The 23,793-nt window shown below is 44.0% G+C and overlaps 1 protein-coding gene across 17 annotated transcripts in view; it reads right to left on the bottom strand.

The window, feature by feature from the left end:
• PHF20 (PHD finger protein 20) overlaps nt 1-23,793 on the bottom strand; it is a 156,803-nt gene that overhangs the window by 9,651 nt on the left and 123,359 nt on the right. For 6 of the 17 annotated variants that reach the window (XM_069752012.1, XM_069752021.1, XM_069752009.1 and 3 more), the window contains 6 exons: nt 23,027-23,113; nt 19,600-19,749; nt 12,221-12,387; nt 11,582-11,681; nt 9,819-10,014; nt 1,571-1,964 (listed from right to left, as the gene is read on the bottom strand). In XM_069752012.1, the coding sequence (XP_069608113.1) occupies nt 1,571-1,964; nt 9,819-10,014; nt 11,582-11,681; nt 12,221-12,387; nt 19,600-19,749; nt 23,027-23,113 (1,094 nt within the window). The remainder of the gene's footprint in view (nt 1-1,570; nt 1,965-9,818; nt 10,015-11,581; nt 11,682-12,220; nt 12,388-19,599; nt 19,750-23,026; nt 23,114-23,793) is intronic. The other 11 variants (XM_069752016.1, XM_069752014.1, XM_069752023.1 and 8 more) reach the window with 3 other exon arrangements.

Raw genomic sequence — 23,793 nt, 5'->3', positions numbered from 1 at the left:
AACAAGCTCAGAGATAACAGTGTTGAGCGAACATGCTCAGATAAGGTGCTATCCCAGCACGCTCAGGTGCCAACAGAGCATCTTCAGCGTACTCGAATACTACGCTCTATATACTATGTCGACTTCTCCCGCGTTGTGCCAATCCTCTGGAATGCTCTACCCCAAGAAATTAGGACCAATCACAACTTGCAGTTTTAGGAGCTAGCTCAAATCACATTTGTTCAGAGCGGCCTTTCATGCTTCCTAATCAAAGTCATTTTATGTGGAAGCGTGTGTAGCCCATTCACTATCTCTATCTATACCCCACTCCCTGAAGATGGCTGGACCATCATTGTAAATACATCATTGTAAATACACACCTGTGCTTTGTATCTCCCCCACCTCATTGTAGATTGTAAGCTCTCACGAGCAGGGTCGTCTTGTGTTGCTTTAATTATTGTATTTTTTAGGCTACGTTCACACTAGCGTTCGGCTAGTGTGCGTCGCGCTAGCGTCGGGCGACGCAGCGGCGACGCACGCGTCATGCGCCCCTATGTTTAACATGGGGGACGCATGCGTTTTTGCTTGTTGCGTTTTCCGACACGTGCGTCTTTTTTGATGCTAGCGTCGGACCAAGAAAACGCAACAAGTTGCATTTTTCTTGCGTCCGATTTTCGTCAAAAAACGACGCACGCGTCGCAAAACGCAGCGTTTTTGCGTGCGTTTGCACGCGTTTTTCAGTGCGTTGCGTCGCCGACGCAGCGGCGCACAACGCTAGTGTGAACGTAGCCTAACGTTGTTACTTATGACTGTTGTGTTTGAAAATGTTGAACTGTAAAGCGCTGCGGAATATGTTGGCGCTAGATAAATAAAAATTATTATTATGTTCGGGTCACCACTACTGTATGTCTCACGGCTGTTCGATAGCCGCAACACATGCAGGGCTTGCCTGTTAGGTCAATTTAAGAAAATTATCACAGATTAATAAGTTTCAAGCTCAGGTTATATGGCATCGTGGCACTAAAATCACAGTGAACCATTGCAATTTTGGATGTAATGACGTCCTATGGTGCTGGGCTGTGACCTGTGTCAGTGTTGGATTTACAGTCACAGGTCACACATGACTTACTTTTCATAGACTTGAATGTGAAATGAGACTTTGCTGTAAATAAAAATCAAGTTGCAGACAAGTCAGGCTATGTGCCCACATTGCGGATTTTTCCGCACCGTTTTTGAAAAATGGATTTCCTGCGTTTTTCGTGCGGATTTCCATAGAGGAAAAGGTGTAAAACGCTACGGAATCCGCACAAAGAATTGACAGGCTGCGGAAAATACAACGCTGCGTTTCCGCACGGTATTTTACGCAGCATATGCACTGCGGATTTGGTTTTCCATAGGTTTACATGGTACTGTAAACCGCATGGAAAACTGCTGCGAATCCTCAGTGTCCAATCTGCTGCGGATCCGCAGTCAAATCCGCAACGTGTGCACATACCCCAATAGTCACAATAAGTCACAGACAAGCTGAAAAGTGCCACACAATCATCTGTCACCAACCCAAGTGAGAATTCTCCAAGTTTCCATTACCCACCTTACAATAATTATGCTTTGATTCGCTCTCTACCTTTAGCAACTCTCTGTCCAATTCCCAGCCTAATCGTTCAGCAATGGACTCTTCCCTGTTTTGCCGTATTCGGTCTACTCCACCGTCCAAGGATGAACTGCGAGTTTCTACAACCAGTCTCTGCTCTACCGCAGGGTAATAGGTCCGAGGTTTTTGGTAACAGTGTTCACTGGTGATGTAAGATTCCTCCACAAAAGGAATAGGGGAAGGCTTATCCACTGCACCATTGTAAGTCCTGTAGTTTGTGGAATCCTCTTTACAGGAGTTTTCCTCCACAGTTCGCCTGATGTAACATCTGTCATTTAATGCATGTTGCTTCCATGGATGGCCCCAAAACCGAAGATCTGGATGCTCCTTGCTTCTGTGTAAATCAGAGATGGTTTTACTGGTCTGCACGACAAACATTTAGTACAGCTTAAAAGGGTTACTCCCATCTTTACATTTCGTCAGCTATCCACAGACTGGGGACACAGAGCTCTGTCTGACAGCGCAGAGCCCAGATATGGACACCACCTTCTCCTAGAAAAAGCGCAGAGCTGTGCTCTTATCAGCACTGGTAACAGAAGGTGCGGGGCTGTGCATGTCCGGCCACCGGCCCATTAAGAGGAGGCATTGCAGAGCCCCACGCAGGGTCCGTCAGCACCCTGTGGATGGGGAGGAATTCTAAATCATAAAAAAGAACCCCTCAATGTAACAGCGGGATCTCATCCGCAGGCCGTCCTAGAGATGGTCACATTCGCACAATTTTGTGGACAAAGTTTCAGTAAAGATTTTATTCCTTGCAATTCCTGCATACAAGTCCAGTGGGCGGTCCTATTCAGTGATCGACAGCCTTGGCTGTATGACTGCATGCAGAGATAGCGGTCAATCACTGAGAATGACCGCCCACTGGACTCATGTATACAGATACCAGGGATAGCAAAGAATAACACACAAGTTATACTGAAATCTACTCCACAGACCTGTAAAAGTCATTCTACTCCTCTTCTCTACACCGCAGTGTCCACAGATCGGACTGCATGTACAACACAACAGATTCCCTTTCACCAATGCAGGTTTAAAAACAATTAGGGAGATTTTTCCACTAAAATCATAAATGTAATTGTTCCTGCAGGGAATTCTAAGGACAAGACATGACAATTAATAAAAATGGTATACAAAACCCAATATACAGGGAATCTCAGCAGGTTTTACCATATAATCTGACAGCAGCATGATATTGGGGCAGAGACCCTGATTGCAGCGATGTCTCACTAAGGCTATGTGCACACGTTGCGGATTCCATTGCGGATTTTTCTGCATGGATTCTGCAGGTAAAAGGCCCTGCGTTTTACCTGCGGATTTACTGTGGATTCCCTGCGGTTTTACACCTGCGGATTTCCATTATGGAATAGGTGTAAACCGCTGCGGATTCCGCAAAAAGAATTGACATGCTGCAGAAAATAAACCACAGCGTTTCTGCATGGAATTTTCTGCAGCATGTGCACTGCAGATTTTGTTTTCCATACGTTTACATGGTACTGTACACGACATGGAATACTGCTGCGGATCCGCAGTTCACTCCGCAACATGTGCACATACTCTTAGAATCACATTTTTCTCTGCTGCCGATTTAGCAGAGCTTAGAATGTCAAGTCATGTGTACCCCCCGCCCAGATCACTGGTTCGCAGATTGTGTGGACATTGCAAGTTGCCAGTAATAAGCTAATAAGTGGTGGTGGCGTGGTTGGACTGTGTGTTTGTGGGGGGGGGGGGTTATCAGCTTGTCCTGTAGTGATAATCTCCTGCTGATAAAACACTGGTTGTATTTAAATAGCAACACAGCCTAAAGGTACCTTCACACTCAGCAACTTTGCAACGAGAACGACAACGATCCGTGACATTGCAGCGTCCTGGATAGCGATCTCGTTGTGTTTGACACGCAGCAGCGATCTGGATCCCGCTGTGCCATCGCTGGTCGGAGCTAGAAGTCCAGAACTTTATTTGGTCGCCAGAACTTTATTTGGTCGCCAGGTCGGCGTGTATCGTCATGTTTGACAGCAAAAGCAACGATGCCAGCAACGTTTTACATGGAGCTAAGTGAGTCGCCGTTACGTCACTGGATCGCTCCTGCATCGTTCTGGAGTTGCTGTGTTTGACATCTCTACAGCGACCTAAACAGCAACGCTCCAGCGATCGGCTCGTTGTCTATATCGCTGCAGCGTCGCTGAGTGTGACGGTACCTTAATAACACATCAGAGTGTCGGCTTAAACATCCTGCTGCTCTCAAATTGCAGAGCTAAAACCAGTTAAGGCTACGTTCACATTAGCGTTATGCTAGTTTGTGTCGGGTTTGCGTCAGGCGACGCAGCGGCGACGCATGCGTCATGCGCCCCTATATTTAACATGGGGGACGCATGCGTTTTTGTTTGTTGCGTTGTGCGACGCATGCGTCTTTTTTGCCGCAAGCGTCGGACCAAGAAAACGCAACAAGTTGCATTTTTCTTGCGTCCAAATTTCAGCAAAAAACAACGCATATGTCGCAAAACGCACGTTTTGGTGCGTTTTTATTTGCATTGTGCGTTGATTCGCCGACGCAGCGGCGCACAACGCAAATGTGAACGTAGCCTAACAGATTCCCCGGAACTATAGAGTTTGTCCCATGGCCAGCACGGTGGCTCGGTGGTTAGCACTGTTGCTTTGCAGTACTGGAATCCTGGGTTCAAATCCCACTAAGGACAACATCTGCAACGAGTTTGTATGTTGTCCCCGTGTTTGTGAGGATTTCATTGGGGGTCTCCAGTTTCCCCCCACACTCCAAAGACATACTGATAGGGAATCTAGATTATGAGCCCCAATGGGGACACTTCCGATAATGTGAAGTGCTGTGGAATTAATGGCGCTATATAAGCGAGTAAAATAAAGAAATAAATGTTCTGTCTTGAGGAGTACAGCTACTATCCCTCCTGGCTTCCTCGGGACGATGCACTCCTGCATGAGTGACAGTTCAGACCAGCGTCATGACCGCACCGCTGGCCTGAACTCTGCCCTCTGCAGCATCAGAGGAGCGCAGGGACAGCATCAAAGCAGCACTTATGGTGGCTCTATGGAAAAGAGACCTAGGTGACTGGACAGTACGGACATGTTGCATAACCTAGGAAACTAACACAATCTTACGTTCGAGAGTGGAGAGAATTTTATTTAAATAGCAAAGTTTTTACAAGCACTTTGCAATGTTAAGTAATTGGACATATTTTTAACAATTTTGCCCAATTTTTGTCCAGCACGGCAAGTTATGGAAACTAGTTATGCAAATCACTCTAGAGGATTTGTCTTCATTCCAGTGGAAAAAAAAATTGTCTTTAAATGGCTTCCAAACCCATGCCTTTTCCTAGGCTATATTCCTGCATTGATATGAGAACTCATTTGGAGTACAGATTATGGCAGTGAATTTTTTTAAGAAGCACCCCTCCTCCCATCAGAGATTTTATACTCCTAATACATCACAGTCACCATATTGTATAGCACTGTGAACTTACAATTGCTCATTTTACCTTTCTACCCAGCTAATGCTTCTGTTTCCCATTAGGGTACCGTCACACAGTGGCACTTTGATCGCTAGGACGGCACGAACCGTGACGTTCCAGCGATATCGTTACGATCTCGCTGTGTGACACGCTACTGCGATCAGGGACCCCACTGAGAATCGTACGTCGTAGCAGATCGTTTGAAACTTTCTTTCGTCACTGGATCTCCCGCCGACATCGCTGAATCGGCGTGTGTGACGCCGATTCAGCGATGTCTTCACTGGTAACCAGGGTAAACATCGGGTTACTAAGCACAGGGCCACGCATAGTAACCCGATGTTTACCCTGGTTACCAGCTTAAACGTTAAAAAAAACAAACACTACATACTTACCTTCAGCTGTCTGTCCCCGGCGCTGTGCTTCTCTGCACTCCTGCATCCTGTGTCAGCGCCGGCCAGCCGGAAAGCAGAGCGGTGACGTCAGCGCTCTGCTTTCCGGCTGACCGGCACTGACAGTGCAGAGGAAAGCAGAGCGCCGGAGGACAGACAGCTGAAGGTAAGTATGTAGTGTTTGGTTTTTTTAATGTTTACGCTGGTAACCAGGGTAAACATCGGGTTACTAAGCGCGGCCCTGCGCTTAGTAACCCGATGTTTACCCTGGTTACCGGGGACCTCGGGATCGTTGTTCGCTGGAGAGCCGTCTGTGTGACAGCTCTCCAGCGACCAAACAGCGACGCTGCAGCGATAGACATCGTTGTCGGTATCGCTGCAGCGTCGCTTAGTGTAACGGTACCCTTAGGTCTATGAGATCACATAATTAAAACGGACGAGCTGAATCCCAAGCACTCTGAAGAAATAGAAGTCACTGCAAAGTCCCTGGCAGAAGGAGCAGTTGGATCAAGAGATAAAAAGGGAAATGATTTCTGCAAGGACAAGAGACTTACTGTTTAGACAGAGCAGATACAATTGATCATTTTGCCTTTCTATAAAGTTAATTCTTCAGTTCTAAGTACACAGTGCTACATAATATGATGATTGGAATATATTAAGAAGATAGACACTTTGAGAAGATGAGACTACCACTTTTAAGAAATACTCTTCCTCCCATCAAACGGCTTGGACTATCACCAAAATAATATTGGTAAATAGTAAAGGAGATCAATACATATTAACCCCTTTCTGACATCGGACGTACAATCCCGTCGAGGTGGGGTGGGCCCCTATGACCACCGACGGGATAGTACGTCCAGCGCGATCGGCGGCGCTCACGGGGGGAGCGCGGCCGAGTGTCAGCTGCCTATCGCAGCTGACATCCGGCACTATGTGCCAGGAGCGGTCACGGACCGCCCCCGGCACATTAACCCCCGGCACACCGCGATCAAACATGATCTCGATGTGCCGGCGGTGCAGGGAAGCATCGCGCAGGGAGGGGGCTCCCTGCGGGCTTCCCTGAGCCCCCCGCAGCAACGCGATGTGATCGCGTTGCTGCGAGGGTCTGCTCACCTCCCTCCCTGCTACAGGCCCGGATCCAAGATGGCCGCGGCATCCGGGTCCTGCAGGGAGGGAGGTGGCTTCACAGAGCCTGCAGCACTGTAAGTCAGATTGGTGATCTGACAGAGTGCTGTGCAAACTGTCAGATCACCGATCTGTGATGTCCCCCCCTGGGACAAAGTAAAAAAAAAAAATTTCCAAATATGTAAAAAAAAAAAAAAAAATATTCCTAAATAATGAAAAAAAAAAAAATAATATATATATATTTCCCATAAATACATTTCTTTATCTAAATAAAAAAAACAAAAAAACAATAAAAGTACACATTTAGTATCGCCGCGTCCGTAACGGCCCGACCTATAAGACTGGCCCATTAGTTAACCCCTTCAGTAAACACCGTAAGAAAAAAAAAAAAAAACGAGGCAAAAAAACGCTTTATTATCATACCGCCGAACAAAAAGTGGAATAACACGCGATCAAGAAGACAGATATAAATAACCATAGTACCGCTGAAAACGATATCTTGTCCCGCAAAAAACGAGCCGCCACACAGCATCATCAGCAAAAAAATAAAGTTATAGTCCTGAGAATAAAGCAATGCAAAAATAATTATTTTTTCTATAAAATAGTTTTTATCGTATAAAAGCGCCAAAACATAAAAAAATGATATAAATGAGTTGTCGCTGTAATCGTACTGACCCGAAGAATAAAACTGCTTTATCCATTTTACCAAAAACGCAGAACGGTATAAACGCCTCCCCCAAAAGAAATTCATGAATAGCTGGTTTTTGGTCATTCTGCCTCACAAAAATCGGAATAAAAAGCGATCAAAAAAGGTCACGTGCCCGAAAATGTTACCAATAAAAACGTCAACTCGTCCTGCAAAAAACAAGACCTCACATAACTGTGGACCAAAATCTGGAAAAATTATAGCTCTCAAAATGTGGTAACGCAAAAAATATTTTTTGCAATAAAAAGCGTCTTTCAGTGTGTGACGGCTGCCAATCATAAAAATCTGCTAAAAAACCCGCTATAAAAGTAAATCAAACCCTCCTTCATCACCCCCTTAGTTAGCGAAAAATTAAAAAAATGTATTTATTTCCATTTTCCCATTAGGGCTAGGGTTAGGGTTAGGGCTAGGGTTAGGGTTAGGGCTAGGGCTAGGGCTAGGGCTAGGGCTAAAGTTACAGTTAGGGTTTAGATTACATTTATAGTTGGGAATAGGGTAGGGATTAGGGTTAGGGGTGTGTCAGGGTTAGAGGTGTGGTTAGGGTTACTGTTGGGATTAGGGTTAGGGGTGTGTTTGGATTAGGGTTTCAGTTATAATTGGGGGGTTTCCACTGTTTAGGCACATCAGGGGCTCTCCAAACGCGACATGGCGTCCGATCTCAATTCCAGCCAATTCTGCGTTGAAAAAGTAAAACAGTGCTTCTTCCCTTCCGAGCTCTCCCGTGTGCCCAAACAGGGGTTTACCCCAACATATGTGGTATCAGCGTACTCAGGACAAATAGGACAACAACTTTTGGGGTCCAATTTCTCCTGTTACCCTTGGGAAAATACAAAACTGGGGGCTAAAAAATTATTTTTGTGGGGAAAAAAAAGTTTTTATATTTTCACGGCTCTGCGTTATAAACTGTAGTGAAACACTTGGGGGTTCAAAGTTCTCACAACACATCTAGATAAGTTCCTTGGGGGGTCTAGTTTCCAATATGGGGTCACTTGTGGGGGGTTTCTACTGTTTAGGTACATTAGGGGTTCTGCAAACGCAATGTGACGCCTGCAGACCATTCCATCCAAGTCTGCATTCCAAATGGCACTCCTTCCCTTCCGAGCCCTCCCATGCGCCCAAACGGTGGTTCCCCCCAACATATGTGGTATCAGCGTACTCAGGACAAATTGGACAACAACTTTTGGGGTCCAATTTCTCCTGTTACCCTCGGGAAAATACAAAACTGGGGGCTAAAAAAAATAATTTTTGTGGGAAAAAATTTGTGTTTTATTTTTACGGCTCTGCATTATAAACTTCTGTGAAGCACTTGGTGGATCAAAGTGCTCACCACACCTCTAGATAAGTTCCTTAGGGGGTCTACTTTCCAAAATGGTGTCACTTGTGGGGGGTTTCAATGATTAGGCACATCAGTGGCTCTCCAAATGCAACATGGCGTCCCATCTCAATTCCAGTCAATTTTGCATTGAAAAGTCAAACGGCGCTTCTTCCCTTCCGAGCTCTCCCATTCACCCAAACAGTGGTTTACCCCCACATATGGGGTATCAGCGTACTCAGGACAAATTGTACAACAACATTTGGGGTCCATTTTCTCCTGTTACCCTTGGGAAAATAAAACAAATTGGAGCTAATTTTTTGTGAAAAAAAGTTAAATGTTCATTTTTATTTAAACATTCAAAAAATTCCTGTGAAGCACCAGAAGGGTTAATAAACTTCTTGAATATGGTTTTGAGCACCTTGAGGGGTGCAGTTTTTAGAATGGTGTCACACGGGTATTTTCTATCATATAGACCCCTCAAAATGACTTCAAATGAGATGTGGTCCCTAAAAAAAACAGGTGTTGTAAAAATGAGAAATTGCTGGTCAACTTTTAACCCTTATAACTCCCTAACAAAAAAAATTTTGGTTCCAAAATTGTGCTGATGTAAAGTAGACATGTGGGAAAGGTTACTTATTAAGTATTTTGTGTGACATATCTCTGTGATTTAATTGCATAAAAATTCAAAGTTGGAAAATTGCGAAATTTTCATAATTTTCGCCAAATTTCCGTTTTTTTTCACAAATAAACGCAGGTACTATCAAAGAATTTTTACCATTGTCATGAAGTACAATATGTCACGAGAAAACAATGTCAGAATCACTAGGATCCGTTGAAGCGTTCCAGAGTTATAACCTCATAAAGGGACAGTGGTCAGAATTGTAAAAATTGGCCCGGTCATTAACGTGCAAACCACCCTTGGGGGTAAAGGGGTTAAACAAAACACTAAATTGCTGGAGAAATTTCTGCAACTGAAAAATGCTTTCCATTTATGTGCACAGATAAGCCAAATTAAAAACAAATGAGACCCTTGTAGAAATTTCTGCAACAAATATTCCAAGTGTGAACACACACTTCTATTAAGCTCTTCCACCACTGCATTTCTCTGAGACACAAGCAGTAAAGCATTTTTACTTGGCAGGATTTAGTCTTATAATGTATAGTATGTACTTACTGTAATATGCTCATCTTCAGCTGCAATCCATGCAGGACCTCAATCACACGCTGCACATCTCCTAGGAGCTGATGTGTTGCAACAATCTTCTTTGCATTTTGATGGGAGTAGTTTTCCTCAAGAAATGATAATCCATGCATATGACCTTCATTCAGCCACTCTTTATCGTACCAGTACTTTAGACTCACACGTTGTCCTAAAAGAAAGCAGGAAAAAAACAAAAAAATAAATAAACGACCTTACTAAAGGTAAACAAATTAAAAAGAGAATTACTCATTCAATAAATCAAGGCTGTTTATTTAAGGGAATCTGGCAGCAGGTTTCGCTATGTAATTCTAAAACCGCATAAGGTAGTACTGTAGATGAGAGCCTAATAAGTGACACATCACTAATCAATGCGCAGTTCCAATACAATAAGTGTTTTATACGCAGGAGATTAGCACTGTTGGACTAGCTGTGTGCATCTTGGTCTAACCTTGCCCCAGCACTGATTAGCATTTTACTGTAAATATACAATGTACACAGAAAGCTACTAATCAGAGGTATGGACCGAGTCAGCTTTTGAACTCTACTACAAATAAAAACTGATTATAGCACAACAGCTGCACCCAGTAAACCAAGTGATACATTGCTGGAATCAGGGTCTCTTCCCCCACATTATGCTGCTCTCTGATGAGGTAGCAAAAATATAGTGACAGATTCCCTTTAATGAAGTCCAAATAACCTAGTGACGTAGGAACAGTCTTGGGAAAATGAAAAAGGAGCATCAGCAAAAGGAGGACTCCTGTACTGTAGAAACCCATTACAATAATTAATCCCCATGTGCATGGATTTGGCTGGTCACTGATGGTGTTTAGAAGCAGAATCTACTAGGCAATGTACCATATTTCCCTGCGTATAAGACGACCCCCAGCTTTTCCATTTAAAATATAGAGTTTGGGATATACTCGCAGTATAAGTCGTGGGTCATCTTATACGGCGTGTGTGGAGCTCTGAGGTCGCCGCATATGGAGCAGGGAGCGGTCCCGGATGGTTCCCAGGGTCTGGAGGAGAGGAGACCCTCCTTCAGGCCCTGGGATCCATATTCATGCAATAAAAAAAAAAAGAAAAAAAAAAAAAATGAAATAGGGATGTACTTCCCTTCCAACGGCCCCGGGAGTTCTCCCACCTCTCAGCAGTGCATGCGGCGGCTTCCTTTCCTAGGGATGCATTGCACGAAGGACCTTTGTGACGTCACGGTCGCGTGACCGCGACTTCATCTCAGGTCCTTCGCGCAATGCATCCCTAGGAAAGGAAGCCGCCGCGTGCACTGCTGAGAGGTGGGAGAACTCCGGGGGCTGTCGGAAGGCAAGTATATCCCTATTTTTTTTTTTTTTTTTTTAATATAAGTATATGGTTCCCAGGGCCTGGAGGAGAGTCTTCTCTCCTCCACCCTGGGTTGCCATCCGCAGATGATCAGCTTACTTTACACATGGTGGGCATAGCCCCATGCAGAGAAGTACGCAGATCAATGCATTCCTGTGTGTGCAAAGAATGAGCATGCTGCGTATTTTTCCGCGATGCGATTCTGCCGCAGAAAAATACGCAGCATTAATAGCCTAAAATTGTATTTTTTCTGGTGACAAGTTTCCTTTAAAGCAACTGTATATATATACACCATTAGTTTGCTTTATAAAATCCCGCTGACAGGGTCTTTAAATGTAAACTATAAAACAAAAAAAACAAAAAAAATAAACACAAAAACACACAAACAAGAAACGTACCGGGTGGATCCTGGCAGACGTAGCAAGTGTATTTTTCAGGCACAGTGTCTTCTAATAACCCCATACAAACTCCATGTTGCCAGCAAAGACATTCTTCACACTGCCAAAGTGTATGGGAGAAAATGAGTGGAGAATTCTAGTTCCAGCCAATAAGACTGCTTATTAAAGGGCAGCATGTCAATATGTCTTTATCTTTAGTGAATACGAGTCTTTGTAAATTCTGTTGGGATAACAAATCAATTGGGGAAAGAGATGGGAAGATCGAGCAATCTGAAGATAGCTGGGTTGTCAATTTCCAAAAGGTAGAAAACCTCTTTAATCCTATCTTTGTGCCATATCTAGAGCCATATGAATGACAAAATGCAAGGCGATTCTCCATTTAGAGGAAGGCGCCATTTGTGGTGGATTCATTTGCATCTATAAAGATGTACTGCTCCTCTAGTAATGCAACCTAATACACTAAACTGGAACCTAAGGTCAGATCCAGACACTTTTGTTTTTAAAAACATTTCTACATAACATAGGATGCAAAGCCATTCAGTTCATCTTGTGCGAAGCCATCTGTAAGATACACACATGGAGGCCAAGGAGTTGTGAAACTAAGTAGACAGCCATCTGAATCACATCTCCAGATTCTACCTGAATCATGAAGTCATTTTCTTCCTGCACCTCACACATGCAGCGAACAATTTCACACTCTGCTTCATCGTCCTCTGCATTGGTGACGTCAATTTCTTCATTGTAGTCGTCGTCATCATCGCTCCAAAGCAGGCTTTCTGTACATGAATCACTTAGTGTCTCCTCGTCTGTGCAAACCGAAAAGTAAGTTACAACCATGCACTAGACATTGCACTGAACATGAAGAGGATTCTTGGTACTTGCCGTAAAATCTTAGCCTTTATTGGGGGGGACAAGAACCATGGGCATTGGCTGCTGCCCCCTGAAGGCCGACACACCCACCCACTAGCACTTGAAGGGGCTGTCACACAGCTTAGGTGACCTGCCACGCCGGGGATCTCTGCAGGTGGGTTAGAGCAGGAGTCCCCAACTCCAGTCCTCAAGGCCCACCAACATGTCATGTTTTCAGGATTTCCTTAGTCTTGCCCAGGTAATAATTGCATCACCTTTGCAATGCAAAGGAAATCCTGAAAACATGACCTGTTGGTGGGCCTTGAGGACTGGAGTTGGGGACCCCTGGGTTAGAGTACCAGGGTTGGTCATGACGATCAAGAAATCAAAAACCCTTGTTAGCTATACCCCTAATTAAGACAGGACAGTCAAACAAACAGGAAGGGTACAACACATTGCTGAGTGATGGGGGTCTCCTGGGCAATTTGTGACTGGCGCGATGGGTGGGCTCAGGCACAGCAAGTGGCAACAGACTGATCTAAACGCTCAACTTGAGTCAGACATGATAGGCAAAGGAGGAATAGGTGGCTGAAAAGGATGGCATCGGTCGAGGTGAAGCCTAATGTCAGACCCCAAAGTCAAATAGCGCCTACCAGGTCCTGATTACAGTTGTAGAATAAAGGCGAAAAGACAATCCAGCAGGAGAAGAAGGGGACAGGAGGAAGAAAACGCAAGGGAAGCCAGTGCTGCCACTGATAGGTCCGCAGAAGAAGGGATGTGGAGCAATCACGGAGGCCATAATTGAGCCAGGCACTAAATTAGCAGAAGTTCAGTGTCAGTAGCAGAGATAAGGGGACCAGAGACTAGCAGGGGACAAAGTAGCTTGTGCTGGTCAGAAGGACAAAATGGGCAGATAGTGGCATGTGAGCAAGAGATACTCGCCTGTCCCGAGTACTGGCTGCTTGGGGGTGGGGGGGCAAGATAATAGGCAATATTGCCCTGCCAGTCAGATTAGAGGGGAGACAGACTCAACACTGATCCCAAGGCAGTGGGATACCAAAGTGGCCACTTTGTGCTATGTTTACCAGCCTATGGAGTTTAAAAAAAACAAACAAACAAAAAAAAACAACAACCCACAAAACTAGGTAAAAAAAGATCTAGTGATCCCAGTGTCTGCTTCCTACAGGACAATGAACACAAAGACAGCTAAGAACAAAAAACTAAAATAGAATTAAAATATGGTGCCTCATACCAAAGAGATGCAGCAGTAATTCTTTAAAGCAGGAATAATAATTAACTGCTGATTGCTTCCACAGGAGAAAACGTGCTGCGCCCCTCCACCCCGATGCACGTTTCGCCTTGCTTCTTCCACACCCCCAGAAGAAACAAGGTGAAAACACGACTCAGGGTGAAGGGACGCAGCACAATTTCTCATGTGGAAGTCATCAGCAGTTTTAGATAAAATCAACTTCTTATACCCATAGCTGGAAAGGGATCCACTGTAGGCTTTGTACTAATATCTTAGTTTATTTTGATATAGTACACCGGTACCAAGAATACTGAACACAGTATTGTGATTCGCTTATTACTATTCCTGCTTACTTAATGATTTGCCTCTGCATCTATTTGGCATGAGGCACCTTATTTTAATTCAGTATGGCTGATTTTAATATGATTTATTCATGACCCAGCCTATTTTGACCTTAATGACCTGGCCGTTTTTTGCAATTCTGACCAGTGTCCCTTTATGAGGTAATAACTCAGGAACGCTTCAATGGATCCTAGCGGTTCTGAGATTGTTTTTTTCATGACATATTGGGCTTCATATTAGTGGCAAATTTAGGTCAATAAATTATGCGTTTATTTGTGATAAAAACGGAAATTTGGCGAAAATTTTGAAAATTTCGCAATTTTCACAATTTGAATTTTTATTCTGTTAAACCAGAGAGTTATGTGACACAAAATAGTTAATAAATAACATTTCCCACATGTATACTTTACATCAGCACAATTTTGGAAACAAAATTTTTTTTTGCTAGGAAGTTATAACGGTTAAAATTTGACCAGCGATTTCTCATTTTTACAACGAAATTTACAAAACCCTTTTTTTTTTAGGGACCACCTCACATTTGAAGTCAGTTTACGGGGTCTATATGGCTGAAAATACCCAAAAGTGACACCATTCTAAAAACTGCACCCCTCAAGGTGCACAAAACCACATTCAAGAAGTTTATTAACCCTTCAGGTGCTTCACAGCAGCAGAAGCAAAATGGAAGGAAAAAATGAACATTTAACTTTTTAGTCACAAAAATTATCTTTTAGCAACAATTTTTTTGATTTCACAATGGTAAAAGGAGAAACTGAACCACGAAAGTTGTTGTCCAATTTGTCCCGAGTACGCTGATACCTAATATGTAGGGGTAAACCACTGTTTGGGCACACGGCAGGGCTTGGAAGGGAAGGAGCGCCATTTGACTTTTTGAATGAAAAATTGGCTCCACTCTTTAGCGGACACCATGTCACGTTTGGAGAGCCCCCGTGTGCCTAAAAATTGGAGCTCCCCCACAAGTGACCCCATTTTGAAAACTAGACACCCCAAGGAACTTATCTAGATGCATAGTGAGCACTTTGAACCCCCAGGTGCTTCACAAATTGATCCGTAAAAATGAAAAAGTACTTTTTTTTCACAAAAAAATTCTTTTAGCCTCATTTTTTTCATTTTCACATGGGCAACAGGATAAAATGGATCCTAAAATTAGTTGGGCATTTTCTCCTGAGTACACCGATACCTCACATGTGGGGGTAAACCACTGTTTGGGCACATGGTAAGGCTCGGAAGGGAAGGAGCGCCATTTGACTTTTTGAATGAAAAATTAGCTCCAATTGTTAGCGGACACCATGTCGCGTTTGGAGAGCCCCTGTGTGCCTAAACATTGGAGCTCCCCCACAAGTGACCCCATTTTGGAAACTAGATACCCCAAGGAACTTATCTAGGTGCATATTGAGCACTTTAAAGCCCCAGGTGCTTCACAGAAGTTTATAACGCAGAGCCATGAAAATAAAAAATAACTTTTCTCTTCTCAAAAATGATTTTTTTAGCCTGGAATTTCCTATTTTGCCAAGGGTATTAGGAGAAATTGGACCCCAAATGTTGTTGTCCAGTTTGTCCTGAGTACGCCGATACCTCATATGTGGGGGTAAACCACTGTTTGGGCGCACGGCAGGGCTCGGAAGGGAAGGCACGCCATTTGGCTTTTTAAATGGAAAATTAGCTCCAATCATTAGCGGACACCATGTCACGTTTGGAGAGCCCTTGTGTGCCTAAACATTGGAGATCCCCCACAAATGACCCCATTTTGGAAACTAGACCCCCAAATGGAACTAAGCTAGATGTGTGGTGAGGACTTTGAACCCCCAAGTGCTTCACAGAAGTTTATAACGCAGAGCCATGGAAATAAAAAAAAAAATTATTTTCTCAAAAATGATCTTTTAGCCTGCAATTTTTTATTTTCCCAAGGGTAACAGGAGAAATTTGACCCCAAAAGTTGTTGTCCAGTTTCTCCGGAGTACGGCGATACCCCATATGTGGGGGTAAACTACTGTTTGGGCACATGCCGGGGCTCGGAAGTGAAGTAGTGACGTTTTGAAATGCAGACTTTGATGGAATGCTCTGCGGGCGTCACGTTGCGTTTGCAGAGCCCCTGATGTGGCTAAACAGTAGAAACCCCCCACAAGTGACCCCATTTTGGAAACTAGACCCTGAAAGGAACTTATCTAGATGAGTGGTGAGGACTTTGAACCCCCAAGTGCTTCACAGAAGTTTATAACGCAGAGCCGTGAAAATAAAAAATCATTTTTCTTTCCTCAAAAATGATGTTTTAGCAAGCATTTTTTTATTTTCACAAGGGTAATAGGAGAAATTGGACCCCAATAATTGTTGCACAGTTTGTCCTGAGTATGCTGGTACCCCATATGTGGGGGTAAACCACTGTTTGGGCGCACGTCGGGGCTCGGAAGTGAGGGAGCACCATTTGACTTTTTGAATACAAGATTGGCTGGAATCAATGGTGGCGCCATGTTGTGTTTGGAGACCCCTGATGTGCCTAAACAGTGGAAACCCCTCAATTCTACCTCCAACACTAACCCCCCCACACCCCTAACCCTAATCCCAACTGTAGCCATAACCCTAATCACAACCCTAACCGCAACACACCCCTAACCACAACCCTAATTCCAACCCTAACCCTAAGGCTATGTGCCCACGTTGCGGATTCGTGTGAGATTTTTCAGCATCATTTTTGAAAAATCCGCAGGTAAAAGGCACTGCGTTTTACCTGCGGATTTACCGTGGATTTCCAGTGTTTTTTGTGCGGATTTCACCTGCGGATTCCTATTGAGGAACAGGTGTAAAACGCCGCGGAATCCGCACAAAGAATTGACATGCTGCGGAAAATACAACGCAGCGTTTCCGCGTGGTATTTTCCGCACCATGGGCACAGTGGATTTGGTTTTCCATAGGTATACTTGGTACTGTAAACCTGATGGAACACTGCTGCGAATCTGCAGCGGCCAATCCGCTGCGGATCCGCAGCCAAATCCACACCGTGTGCACATGGCCTAATTCTAAAGGTATGTGCACACACTGCGGAAAACGCTGCGGATCCGCAGCAGTTTCCCATGAGTTTACAGTTCAATGTAAACCTATGGGAAACAAAAATCGCTGTACACATGCTGCAGAAAAACTGCACGGAAACGCAGCGGTTTACATTCCGCAGCATGTCGCTTCTTTCTGCGGATTCCACAGCGGTTTTACAACTGCTCCAATAGAAAATCGCAGTTGTAAAACTGCAGTGAAATGCGCAGAAAAACCGCGGTAAATCTGCCATAAATCCGCAGTGGTTTAGCACTGTGGATTTATCAAATCCGCAGAGGACCAGAATACGTGTGCACATACCGAAACCCTAACCCTAGTTCTTACCCCAACCTTAGTGGAAGGGAAAAAAAAAAAAATCTTTATTTTATTATTGTCCCTACCTATGGGGGTGACAAAGGGGGAGGGTCATTCAGTATTTTTTTTATTTTGATCACTGCGATAGGTTTTATCGCAGTGATCAAAATGCACTTGAAACGAATCTGCCGACCGGCAGATTCGGCGGGCGCACTGCGCATGCGCCCGCCATTTTGGAAGATGGCGGCGCCCAGGAAAGAAGACGGACGGACCACGGGAGGCTCGGTAAGTATGATGGGGTGGGGGGGGGAGCACATTAGTGTTTCCAGCCATGGCCGATGATATTGCAGCATCGGCCATGGCTGGATTGTAATATTTCACCAGTTATAATAGGTGAAATATTACAAATCGCTCTGATTGGCAGTTTCACTTTCAACAGCCAATTAGAGCGATTGTAGCCACGGGGGGGTGAAGCCACCCCCCCTGGGCTAAACTACCACTCCCGCTGTCCCTGCAGATCGGGGGAAATGGGAGTTAACCCTTTCACCGGATCTGCAGGGACGCGATCATTCTGTGACACAGCATATGCGTCACAGGTCGGATTGGCACCGACTTTCATGACGCATACGCTGTGTCACAGGTCGGGAAGGGGTTAAAAAAATATTTTTATACTATAAATCTTTTTTGCTCACTCCTTGTCCTGAGATCTTTTCTTCCCAGCGGTCATTATGTATTTATGTATGATGAAGTGTTATCCTCCCAGTGGTTTGGGATTTCTTGGGCTGCTTGTTTATTATTACTCCTCCATGACAAGTAGCTACACCAGCAGATTGCATTCTTCTCGCAGGTTGCATCAACCTGTTTTGTGCACTATTCGTGCCCCACCTTCCAGGGGCAGCAGCCAACCCCCATAGTTCCTATGTCCCCCAAAGAACATTCGATAAACGGATTTTCACTCTTGTGTCATGAACTCCCAAAACCTTGATGCATTTTTTTGACAGGTTTTTATGAAATTGTGGCTAAGACGCATAGAGTGACTGCAGCCTTTAATACTACCCAGCTCATAGCTACTTTTTTTTTTTTTATTCAAATAAATTTTTATTAAGAATAACAAGAAAAATGACATGTTACATTCTCATTTTCAATACAAAGCTTTCCCCCCCCTTCAAACATTCCCCTTCAATCCCACCACCCCCCAACCCCACCCAACAAAGCAGCTCACCTTGCTTAGCACTTCCATCATTAGACCAATATACTATCTAATCCCTCGGCCAATAATATAAGCCACATTTAACATTACCATTAATTAGGAACCTTAATTAGCTCTCCCTCTATAATACCCCTATCCCATAGCAATCCACGGAGACCACATTTTATTGAACATTTCGATTTTCCCTCTTTTTTTATAAAACCCCTTTTCCAGTGTCAGGCCCTGCTTCACATACTGGAGGAACTCTCCTCTTGACGGCGGTTCTTCCCTAATCCAATTTCGAGCTATTACCTTCCTAGCCATGTATAACAATCTGGCAATAGCTATCTTCAGGTTGTTATCCACTCCAATCTCATCCACACATCCCAACAAGCACACTATAGGATCCCTTGGCACCTTACATCCATACGCACCTTCCATACGACTCAAAACTACCACCCAAAAAGCAGCCAGTCTCGGACACGTCCACATCATATGGAGTATATCAGCATCTGCAGTTTTACACCTCGGGCAATCAGAATCATCACGCAAACCAGCCTTATATAGCACCATCGGTGACTTATAAACCCTGTGTATCACATAGGGCTGTGACAGTCTATACGGTTCGCTCAGTGACAATCGTGGGACCCATTCTAGCACCGACTCCCAAGTCTCATTCTCCATTGGACCCAGATCCCTCTCCCACTTGGCTCTCGCCATTATTGGAAACCCCAATTGGAAAGTGTGCAACAGATCTTTATACAAAGTAGATATGACTCCTCCAGTAGTCCCTTCATTACACACATACTCCAGTACTATATCCCTCTGAATTCCAATACCTCCGTTTCTACTCTGAGCTCCAAAAGCATGCCTCATCCACAAATACTGAAATTCCCCCACAGTCCCAAGACCAAATTCCGCCTGTAATTGGGAAAATAATTTCAATTCACCTCGCTCAATTATTTGATACACGAATTGAATCCCTTTGACTTGCCATTCTGTCAGTACCCCCAGCAGCTCACAGCTACTTACCACTTATCCTGGTTGTTTCTCTGCGCTTCACATGATCAGAGGTTTTTATGGAACAAGAAATTTTATAATCTGCACCAATCTTTACGGGGTTTGTGTTTTTGGGTGACAGTGCCTTTGAGATATCAACATTTTCTTCACTTCCAGATAGCTCTACAGAAACGACACGAATGGATTGTCAGAAGCCAGTGTAATAATGTGCTAACAAAGAACAAGTGTAAAGAACATGCGGCGGGCACACAAGATGCGTGACTAGCCTTTTAGGTCCTGTTCATGATATTTCATGGCAAGAAGAGTAAGGAACGCAAGTACAATTTGCAAATAAATCCTGAGTATATTGGTAATGGCTTTATTTTAAATTAAAGTCAAGATGATTATGATAATTTTGTCCTTAAATTCATAAGAATATAGAAAAAGTACCAGCCGTTTTCTTATTTCACGATCTGTGAGCCATAAGTGAAGTGTGATCAGTGTGTGCATTAAATTACTGATCAGTCTTTTGCCATTTTCGGCACTGCTGAACTCCCCCTCCTGGACCTCGTGACCGTACCTTGACCAGCCAGCACACGCTGTGTGACCAGAAGTAATGGTTTTTATACGATACGATGTGATACACTATTGATCCCGGGGGGAAATTACGGTATTACAGCAGCAATACAAACAGCAGTACATAAAATATTAGGAACATAAAATATTAGGACATGAATCTTGCACAAGGATACCAACATTACATAAATAAATGGTGGGAGGATGAGGTATATAAGTCACTGTTAATTGACATAGTACACCAGCAATCAGTCATTGTGGTCTACCATCCTTAGGAAATTATTATACATCCCCATAGCAGTAGGTACAAACGATTTCCTGAATTTCTCCTTCTTACACCTTAGTAGGATTAGGAGACTGCTAAATGGGCTCTTCTGCTTCAAGAACAGCTGGTATAGTGGGTGTGTATTATTGATCATTATAGCCCTACACTTCTTCTGAATTCTATCCTCCAATACCTCCTCAAAAAAAGAGTCAAGATGGAGGCCAACAGCCGCGCTTGCCTTCTTGAGAAGTATGTTGAGCTTATTAGCATCAGATACTCGCACACTACTACCCCAGCATATGATAGCAAAAAAGATGGCGCTTGCCACAACGGATGGTAGAACATTCCCAGCATTTTACTGCACACATTGTACTTTCTTCGGAAGCTCAGGTCTGCTCATTCCCTTCTTGTAAACCTTTTCTGTATGACACCTCCAATCGAGTTTACTGTCAAGGTGAACCCCCATATATTTGTAGCTCAACAATCAACCTCCTGGCCAGCAATAGTGATTGGTAAGTAATCCTCGCTTTTCCTTCTATAACTCACCATCTCCTTGGTTTTCTTTACATTTAGTTCTAGACAGTAAGGCTAGTTTCACACTAGCGTTTAGCCGGGTTGCGGACTTCCTCCGTGAATTTCCGCCCACTGCTGCGCCTCTTCGTTCAGCTCCGCCTATGGCTGCATGCGGTGTGCGCACCCCATCTTTAACATTGGGTACACAGGCCATGCCGCTGTATGCAGATGCCTCCGCATGCGTCCTTTTGATGGTGCGACAATCTGTGCCGAACGCAACGAGTTGCCATTTCGTGCAGATGCCGCACTCTCAAAACGACGCATGCGGCGGTATCCGCATACATCCACATGTCCTGCATACCCAATGTTAAAGATAGGGTGCGCACGCCGCATGCAGCCATAAGCGGAGCTGAATGAAGAGGCGCAGCAGTGGGTAGAGCTTCACGGAAGAAGTCTGCACCCCTCCGCATCTCGGCTAAACGCTAGTGTGAAACTAGCCTTAGTCTGGCACCAATCCACAAAGTCAGAAATCACCCTTCTATATTCCTCCTCTCCCCGGCCCCCCACAATGCCCCCTACAATCACAATTATGTAAGCCTATGAGACTTAGAACGAGGCACTCAAACTTGCATTCAAAATTTGGTAACAGTCCACAGTGTGATCTGGCAAGCTGCAGTCACAAGATGGAGGAAAGGGATCGGAATAGCACTGGAAAATCAAGAGAAGACCTTGGCAACAGGTTCAATGCACTTACTGAAGAGACATTACAAATGCTGAAAGTACAAATTCTGAAATAAAGGCAAAAAAACTAAACGACACGCCAGAATGGTGATTTAAAGGGGTTGTCCAGGCTCTGGGTTAAAAGTCTGCAGTTCCACTGTGTGACTGTAGCCTTGTGAATCTTTACAGTGAACGTTGTCAAGATACTTCCCTGCCAGCACGAGCTGCATGCATGCTATCACATGCAGACTATAAGTGTGTGGCCTCACTCAATATAAGAGAATAGAGCAAGACTGGACAAGTATAGCTGGATTGTGGCCAAAAGTATGCAATCTTTGTGACTTCCTCACAGAGCAAAATGCTCGATGTGGGGATTCTCTGGAGCCAGAAGTTGGCAGACATGCTGACTGCAAGAATACAATTTGAATACCTCCAGCCACATTGTGTCTACTCAGTACAACCATCACTCCGCTCTGAGCATCTTACCGAGTACCCTTCTTGAGATTGGTGTTGGTTCCATCGGTCAGACTGCCAGCAATCAGCAACTTAATACTTACCCTGTAAATAGAAGGTAACGTGTCAATCTGGTAAGACCCCTTTAAATCTTTATTGAAGTATCTGAAAGCAGGTTTTCTCTACCAGACAGTCGCACTGCATTTTTCTTTTATGAAATTACACAAAGAACTAATGGAACAGGTGCAGACTTTGGGACAGATTCATGAAGATTGGTGTAGCGCAAGCTCCTGATTCACCAGGGTCGAGGGTATGCGGCACCAAATTCATTAGGATGCGCATGCCAATTAATTTGGCACGTACGGTAAGTGGTGCGTTCATAGAAAATGCAGGCAGACTTGATTAATTCGATTGAGGCATAGCCAAGACCCTTCCCCTCCCCCAGCTCCGCCCATTTTGGTGGAGCTGATTTAAAGTGGCATGAACACAATATAAAGGTGCAACAGTTTTATGCAACTCCTAGTTGTGGAAAACGCTTGTGACAAAGGCTGCGATGGTAACCACAATTATGCAAATTGTGCAGTCAATGAATCCTGACAGCGTGCAGTGTGCGCACTGAGGATTCACAAGGCTGCAGTTTGAGAGTGACTGAGTGCAAACTTCAACCCCAAGCCTGTACTATCCATTTAAGCTTTCGTTTCTCCTATTTCCACTTAATAGCCAAGGTAATTGATGTTCCATTACAAACCCCATGGGCACAATATTGACAGCCCTTCGCGTCATCCAGTAACTAATTTTGGAACAAAAGGCGGTGGTGTTTTATGTTGGATCCACTTCTGTTATTTGCCGGATATAAAAGTATCTCGTATATGAATAAATCATCTAATATGTCAATGTTCCCTAACTGCAAATTAAATGAAAACATAAAATTACCTGACTTTGTTCTTTTCTTCTTTTTTTTCTTTTTCTTTGATTTAAGGCTCAAAAGCTCTTTACATTTCTCTTTTACATTGTCCTTAACTGTAGATAAGGATTGAAAGTTATTCAAATTGTAGGAACGTTTGGGCAATATATTGAAAGCATATGCTTATTCATATTTTCAGGATAGTTCCAAAATATTAACAGGGAGAAAAAGGTCCTCTTAGACGATGGCTCCCATTATATGCATTTCACTCAAGCCAAAATATGAAATGTGGAAGACACAAACAGGGCCATCTCATCTCATCTTTATGCTACATAAGTGGGTTAAAAGCTTTGAAAAGTAATTTTTTTGGCGCGATGAAAAGCTGCAAAAAATGTTCCAACTTTTATTGTTTTCGCACCACTTTTTATCAGCTCCACCAAAATAAGCAGAGCTGGGGGAAGGGTGGGGTTATGGCTACGCCCTCACTGAATTAATCAAATCTGCCGGTATTTTTTACACGAGAAATGCTACTCCAGTCCTTCATTGGACTAACATTTCTGGCGCAGCGCACAAAGCACACTCCACTTACCAGAGATGCCAAATTAAGTGGCAGGCGTCTCCTAATGAATTTGGTGCCGTGTACTCCGCTTGCCATACACCAGTGTTGATAACTTGGTATTGTGACTCCTATCAACAGGGCAGGTGTTAATTTGCTGCTTGCTGTGAGTCTGACTGATGGGACCACCACCAGTCCCATGAATGGAGCTCTAAAATGCTAAGAGCTAAAGGTACCTTC

This window comes from Ranitomeya imitator, chromosome 2, assembly GCF_032444005.1.
Source record: "Ranitomeya imitator isolate aRanImi1 chromosome 2, aRanImi1.pri, whole genome shotgun sequence".
NCBI classification, from domain to species: Eukaryota; Metazoa; Chordata; class Amphibia; order Anura; family Dendrobatidae; genus Ranitomeya; species Ranitomeya imitator.
This window is presented reverse-complemented; position numbering and strand designations above follow the sequence as displayed.